Source organism: Hylobates moloch, unplaced genomic scaffold (assembly GCF_009828535.3).
Source record: "Hylobates moloch isolate HMO894 unplaced genomic scaffold, HMol_V3 SCAFFOLD_7, whole genome shotgun sequence".
Taxonomy (NCBI): domain Eukaryota; kingdom Metazoa; phylum Chordata; class Mammalia; order Primates; family Hylobatidae; genus Hylobates; species Hylobates moloch.
The window spans coordinates 100922025-100929532 of record NW_026652282.1 but is presented as its reverse complement, the minus strand read 5'-3'; the positions used below and the strand labels follow the sequence as shown (position 1 = coordinate 100929532).

General features: G+C 40.5%; 1 protein-coding gene across 1 annotated transcript in view; it reads left to right on the top strand.

Annotated features, from left to right (window-relative positions):
• Window positions 1-6923, top strand: part of NKRF (NFKB repressing factor) — a 19816-nt gene extending 12893 nt beyond the window's left edge. The window contains exons 2-3 of the mRNA XM_032757516.2: window positions 2528-2658; window positions 3955-6923. Of these exons, the coding sequence (XP_032613407.1) occupies window positions 2528-2658; window positions 3955-5912 (2089 nt within the window). The 3' untranslated portion in view covers window positions 5913-6923. The remainder of the gene's footprint in view (window positions 1-2527; window positions 2659-3954) is intronic.
• The last annotated feature ends 585 nt before the right edge of the window (window positions 6924-7508 follow it).

Sequence of the window (7508 nt, the reverse complement as noted above, 5' to 3'; positions counted from 1 at the left end):
GAACTCCTGACCTCATGATCTACCCACCTCGGCCTCCCAAAGTGCTGGGATTACAGGCGTGAGCTACCATGCCCAGCCATTGTCACTTTTTTATTTTGGCCATTCTAATAAGTGTATAGTGATACCTCATTGTGATTATAAATTGCATTTCCCTGGTGGCTAGTGATGAACATCTTTTCATGTGCTTATTTGCAATCTGTCTATCCTCTTTGGTGAAATATTTTGTTTATGTCTTTTGTTCATTTTTTAATTTGATTTTTTTTTCTATTGAGTTTTAGGTACTACTATTCTGTCAAGTGTGTGGTTTAGAAATATTTTCTCCCAGTCTGCAGCTTGACTTTTCATCCTCTTCACAGTCTTTCAAAAGCAAAACTTTTTACTCTTTTTTTTTTTTTTTTTTTTTTTTTGAGACGGAGTCTCGCTCTGTCACCCAGACCCAGACTGGAGTGTAGTGGCGCGATCTCGGCTCGCTGCAACCTCCATCTCCTGGGTTTGAATGATTCTTCTGCTTCAGTCTTACAAGTAGCTTGGACTACAGGTGTGTACCACCATGACCAGCTATTTTTTTTTTTTCTATTTTTGTAGAGATGGGGGTTTGCCATGTTGGCCAGGCTGGTCTTGAACTCCTGACCTCAAGTGATCCGCCCACCTCGGCCTCCCAAAGTGCTGGGATTACAGGAGTGAGCCACCACACCCAGCCAAAACTTTTTAATTTCAATGAGGTCCATTTTATCACCAGTTTCTTTATGGATCATGCTTGGTATCAAGCCTAAGAACTGTTTGCCTAGCCCTAGATCCCACGGATTTTCTCCTGTGTTTTTTTTCTTTTTTTTTTTTTTTTTTTGAGATGGAGTCTCGCTGTCGCCCAGGCTGGAGTGCAGTGGCGCGATCTCGGCTCACTGCAGGCTCCGCCCCCCGGGGTTCACGCCATTCTCCTGCCTCAGCCTCCTGAGTAGCTGGGACTACAGGTGCCCGCCACCTCGCCCGGCTAATTTTTTGTATTTTTAGTAGAGACGGGGTTTCACCGTGTTAGCCAGGGTGGTCTCGATCTCCTGACCTCGTGATCCGCCCGCCTCAGCCTCCCAAAGTGCTGGGATTACAGGTGTGAGCCACCGCGCCCAGCCCTGTGTTTTTTTTTCAATAAAAGTTTCATAGTTTTACATTTAGGTTTATGATGTATTTTGAGTTAGTTTTGTGTAAGGTGTGAGGTTTAGGTTGTAGAATTGTTGTTTTTTTTTTTTTTGCCTATGGATGCCCACTTGTTCTGGCACCATTTGTTGAGAAGGCTATCCTTCCTCCATTGAATTGCCTTGGCACCTTTGTCAATAATCAGTTGAGAATATTTGCTTGGGTCTGACTGTGAGTTCTTCCCCCATTAGCTTTTCACCTAATAGGTTTAGCAGCCATTGATTTTTTTTTTTTTTTGAGATGGAGTCTAGCTCTGTCGCCCAGGCTGGAATGCAGTGGCATGATCTCGGCTCGCTGCAGTCTCTGCCTCCCAGGTTCAAGCAGTTTTCCTGCCTTAGCCTCCTGAGTAGCTGGTATTACAGGTGTCCACCACCATGCCCGGGTAATTTTTGTATTTTTAGTAGAGATGGAGTTTCACCATGTTGGCCAGGCTGTTCGCGAACTCCTGACCTCAAGTGATCCACCCGCTTAGGCCTTCCAAAGTGCTGAGATTACAGGTGTGAGCCACCATGCCCGTCTGATGATCATTTTTTATTTTATTTTAGGTTACAAAATGGTAGTAGTCTATTCCTTCATTTATTAGCTGGAATGCTTCTCTAAAAGACATTTTCCTCATCATCTCTTTGGTTACTCTAAGTACAATTTATACAGGAAAATACAGGATAAATGTTTGCTTTCTTCCTTTCATATTTACCTGTTTGCAGAATAATGACATGATTCCTTCCATCCTCCAAAGGTGACCAATAATAGTTTGTAAGTATCATTATGAACTAATGGATTTTCAACATATTTGATGTATTTCAATCCATTGCCATCATTGTTCTTATCGATATTTGAGTTGGCTCACTTTGCCAGTAAGAGTCTATTCAAATTGGCTTCTGAGTCCATTTGACACAACGCCTTTGATCTTTGACAGTTTCCTTGGTTTTAGGTGCTAGAAGATTTCTCAGGCTCACCTTAGACATTTCCTGCCATGGACTTAGAATCAGCCATTTCTCTAATGACCCTGATTCCATTTCATGAGAAATGATAGAGACCACAATCAAAACAAATCATGAATTTATACTGATATTTTCAATTCAAATTAAAGATAAGGTCTTCGCTAAAATTTTTTGAGTTTATATTTGTATATCTTATGCTGAAAAATCTTGATTCCTAATTAGTAACATAATTATTCATTTGATGGGTAAATATTTTAGGGCTGATTCTTTGGTTTTTATAGCCAAGATACCCTGTTGATAAAGTCTTGTGGGAGCAATTATAAGACTGGCTTATTTTGAAGCTTTTTAAAAAAGACATCCTTACCTGTTTTAACTGTAGATTATATTAACTTAAATAGGTACAGCCCACGCTTGATGGAAAAAATTCTCCAAATGGCTGAAGGTATTGATATTGGGGAGATGCCTTCATATGATCTGGTGCTGTCCAAGCCTTCCAAAGGTCAAAAACGCCACCTCTCAACATGTGATGGTGAGTATACTTGCTTCTGAAAGGTGGGATTTGAAGAAACAACATGGCTTTAAAAAAATGATATGAGTGGCCGGGCGCGGTGGCTCACGCTTGTAATCCCAGCACTTTGGGAGGCCGAGGCGGGCGGATCACGAGGTCAGGAGATCGAGACCACGGTGAAACCCCGTCTATTAAAAATACAAAAAAATTAGCCTAGCCCAGTATCGAGGGTGAGGCAGGAATGGGTGAACCGGAGGACGATGACCGAGATTCGGGCCATAGACCAGACTCGGAAAAAAAATGATATGAGTGTGGTATATGATTTCAAATAACATTGGTAACATTAGTTCTTATGGATAAAAGAGTTTTAGCTTTTAATTATATACAATTTTTTGAGGATGCTAAATAGAATTGAAAACTAAGAATATTGAAATCATGTTATTATTCAGTCCTTGAAATTTATGCCATGGAACCGCCCTCTAAATAAAATCTTATACTGTGATCACTTGAGCATCTAAGTCACTAAATCCTCTTGGATGGGTCCAGGATGGACGAGCTTTCTACTGAGCAGTGTTAAAGGGAGGAAGCTCTAGTGTCTAGTATAGCTTCATCAGAGTTCTTCCATAGCTTTAAATTTGGCATCTCACATAAATCATTAGTTTCCAGCTGTTGTTTGTTCTAGAAAGAAAATAGAGCAAACACCCTTTTGTGATGAATGGGTCAGAGCTGAGGTTTTGAAGTCGAAAACTTTTGGAATCTTTTGATAATTCTTTTTCTTTGATTTTTTAGTCACAACTATGTAAAGCACCATCACAGAGTCACTCACATCTGATACAAAAGAGAAAGGCTTTGTAACTGCCTCTGCTCATCATCTGTCTTGCATTAGAGCCATCTGTTCCATTTTCAGTCCTTAAGTGAGCTTTTCAGCATGGGTGGTATGAGATTGTACTGGAACAATCTTCCAGTCCACTTCACCTTCCAGCACAAGTGAAGAGTACACTTCACCTGTGCTTTAGCTCATTTGATGCAAAAGCAGCTACCAGTCATGTGTGGTGGTGACCTGCATACTTGACTCAATGGTATATTTTCTATCAAGGGTCTTCCCTTACATGTGGGAAGACAGGGAGCATCCCTCCTTATGCTGGAATCTTACATTGATAATTGAGTCCCTTCACCCAAATGGCGTGAAGTTTTTGTGATGGAAGTATCTCGTACCAACAATGCAGCTTGCAAATAATATGGTTGGTACTATTTTCCTGCTTGGTTCTTTTGAAATATTCCCATTTTAATGAATTGTAAATTTCACTCATTCTATAGGTCAAAATCCTCCTAAAAAGCAAGCCGGTTCCAAATTCCATGCGAGACCTCGTTTTGAGCCTGTACATTTTGTAGCTAGTAGTTCAAAAGATGAAAGACAGGAAGATCCTTATGGCCCTCAAACAAAAGAGGTAAATGAACAAACACATTTTGCCAGCATGCCAAGAGACATCTACCAAGATTACACTCAAGATTCTTTCAGTATACAAGATGGGAATTCTCAGTATTGTGATTCATCAGGATTCATTCTCACAAAAGACCAGCCTGTAACAGCCAACATGTATTTTGACAGTGGGAACCCTGCCCCAGGCACCACATCACAGCAGGCAAACTCTCAGTCAACTCCTGAGCCTTCACCATCACAGACATTTCCCGAGTCTGTGGTAGCTGAGAAGCAGTATTTTATTGAAAAATTAACGGCAACAATCTGGAAGAACCTTTCTAATCCAGAGATGACTTCTGGATCTGATAAAATTAATTATACATATATGTTAACTCGTTGTATTCAGGCGTGTAAGACAAATCCTGAATATATATATGCTCCTTTAAAGGAAATTCCTCCTGCCGACATCCCCAAAAATAAAAAACTTCTAACTGATGGCTATGCTTGTGAAGTTAGATGCCAAAATATCTACTTAACTACAGGTTATGCTGGCAGCAAGAATGGGTCCAGGGATCGAGCTACAGAGCTAGCTGTAAAACTCTTACAGAAACGTATTGAAGTTAGAGTTGTCCGGCGGAAATTCAAGCATACGTTTGGAGAGGACCTCGTGGTGTGTCAGATTGGCATGTCCTCCTATGAATTTCCTCCAGCTCTGAAACCACCAGAAGACCTGGTGGTGCTGGGTAAAGATGCTTCTGGGCAGCCAATTTTTAATGCTTCCGCCAAACACTGGACCAATTTTGTCATTACAGAAAATGCAAATGATGCAATTGGTATCCTTAACAATTCTGCCTCATTCAACAAGATGTCAATTGAATACAAATATGAGATGATGCCAAATCGCACATGGCGTTGTCGAGTATTTTTACAAGATCACTGCTTAGCTGAAGGTTATGGAACCAAGAAAACAAGTAAACATGCAGCTGCTGACGAGGCTTTGAAAATTCTTCAAAAAACACAGCCCACTTATCCATCTGTCAAAAGTTCACAATGCCATACAGGCTCTTCACCCAGAGGATCTGGAAAGAAGAAAGATATAAAGGATCTTGTAGTTTATGAGAATTCTTCAAATCCCGTGTGCACGCTGAACGACACAGCTCAGTTTAACCGAATGACAGTTGAGTATGTCTATGAAAGGATGACAGGCCTCCGCTGGAAATGCAAAGTGATTCTAGAGAGTGAAGTAATTGCAGAAGCAGTTGGGGTGAAGAAAACTGTCAAATATGAAGCTGCTGGGGAAGCTGTGAAAACCCTCAAAAAGACCCAGCCAACTGTCATTAACAACTTGAAGAAAGGAGCTGTTGAAGATGTGATTTCAAGAAATGAAATTCAGGGCCGCTCAGCAGAGGAGGCTTACAAACAGCAAATCAAAGAAGATAATATTGGAAATCAGCTGCTGAGAAAGATGGGTTGGACTGGTGGTGGTTTAGGTAAATCTGGTGAGGGCATACGGGAGCCTATCTCAGTCAAAGAGCAGCATAAGCGGGAAGGGCTTGGTCTGGATGTAGAGAGGGTGAATAAAATTGCCAAGAGAGATATTGAACAGATCATCAGAAACTACGCCCGCTCTGAGAGCCACACAGATTTGACTTTCTCTAGAGAGCTGACTAATGACGAACGGAAGCAAATACATCAGATTGCCCAGAAGTATGGTCTTAAGAGTAAGTCTCATGGGGTGGGCCATGATAGGTACCTAGTGGTAGGTAGAAAAAGACGGAAGGAAGACCTACTAGATCAGCTCAAACAGGAAGGCCAAGTGGGCCATTACGAGCTTGTTATGCCTCAAGCAAATTGAGATCTTACTAATTTATTTTGTAAATGCCTAATGAGGCAGATTTTTGAATTAAAGAAATGCTACATGTTCCGGTTGCAGAGTATATTCAGATGTCTCACCTTGTTCATTTCACATAGTGGTTTATTAGATATTGGAACCTAAAGAAATCTGTCCACTTGTATTAGCTTAATCCAGCAGATGATATTGTGCAGTTACTGTTTGTGTCTTTGATATTGCTGTGTTCCTCGGATTTTAGTAGTTTGACAAGCAAGAACACATATCCAAATGGAATTTTACCCTGAGAAATTATCATTTTAAAGGGCATAGCACAGCAATCTGCAACAATATGTAAAGTTGATATTGACTACAATAAAAATCCAGTCTTAATTCCAGATTTACTGAAAATGTCAGATCATTTTGTATTAATCTATTTTCATCTTTGTGTGAAGCCAGTTATAGAATGTTTAACAATAAATTGTGCTGTACACGTAAATGTCCTTACCAACTAAATGATGTAAAACTTTCTTAAAGTAATTTTAGTGTTCATTTATTTATAACTTCTACCATGTGATTTCCAGAATATTGGAAGTGATTTACTGTATCTTGTGATATATGGGTTTTAACAAATTCTAGTCTTCACGCTGAGAGAGCACTACTTGAGAGAGCAGTTGAAAGTTTCAAAAACTTTGGTTCAATCTGAAGAAAGGAAGCTTGAACTGTTTGTTCTTGGTGCCTTGCAGAGAGACTCACAGCAACTCTCCATTATAGCTTTCACACAGTTTGGATGTGCAGCACATCCAAGGCAACCATAGCTGTGGTAGAGCTTGGTAAAAGACTGAAGATACATTGGTGCTTTGATGAAAAGGTCAGTTGGCTGGTCCCTCTCTCAAAAAGCTTATTAAGCCTGAAAAGCCAACTTTGTAACATATTTAAAACTGCTATTTTCGCTTATTTCTGGAATGTAAAAAAAAAAATGTATAAAAAGAATTAGTGTATGCTTCCTGAATAAAAAGGAGCCAAAGTTGATCAGAATGGTGGCGTGCTCATTTCCGGGCAGCAGCCTTGTAGCAACACTGGGTCTTTGGAGAAGGGAAGTGGTGTTTGCACAGAATAGTTCAGCACCCAGAGCACATGTGGATGAATGTCCAGATTTAACAGATAGGAATCAGTCAACTATCACTTTTTTCCTATGGACCAACATGCTGGCTTCAACCAAATCTTAGGCTGCCCCCTTTTATGTGATTTTATTTTTGTATCTTAGATAAATCAAGTATAACCTCATAATAGCACAGGTGAATTTACCATTGATCATTAGACACCTCTAATGAAATGATGTTCAGGACAATTAGGTGCTTTACAGTGCTTGAAAACATTTAGCACCGTGCTTGACATGTAATTGGCCAACAAGAAATCGTAATTTCCTTTCCCCTGTTTTTTGTTTGTTTTTGAGATGGAGTTTCGCTCTTCTTGCCCAGGCTGGAGTGCAATGGCGCAGTCTCGACTCACTGCAACCTCCACCTCCTGGGTTCAAACGATTCTCCTGTGTCATCCTCCCAAGTAGCTGGGATTACAGGCACCTGCCACCACGCCCGGCTAATTTTTGTATTTTTAGTAGAG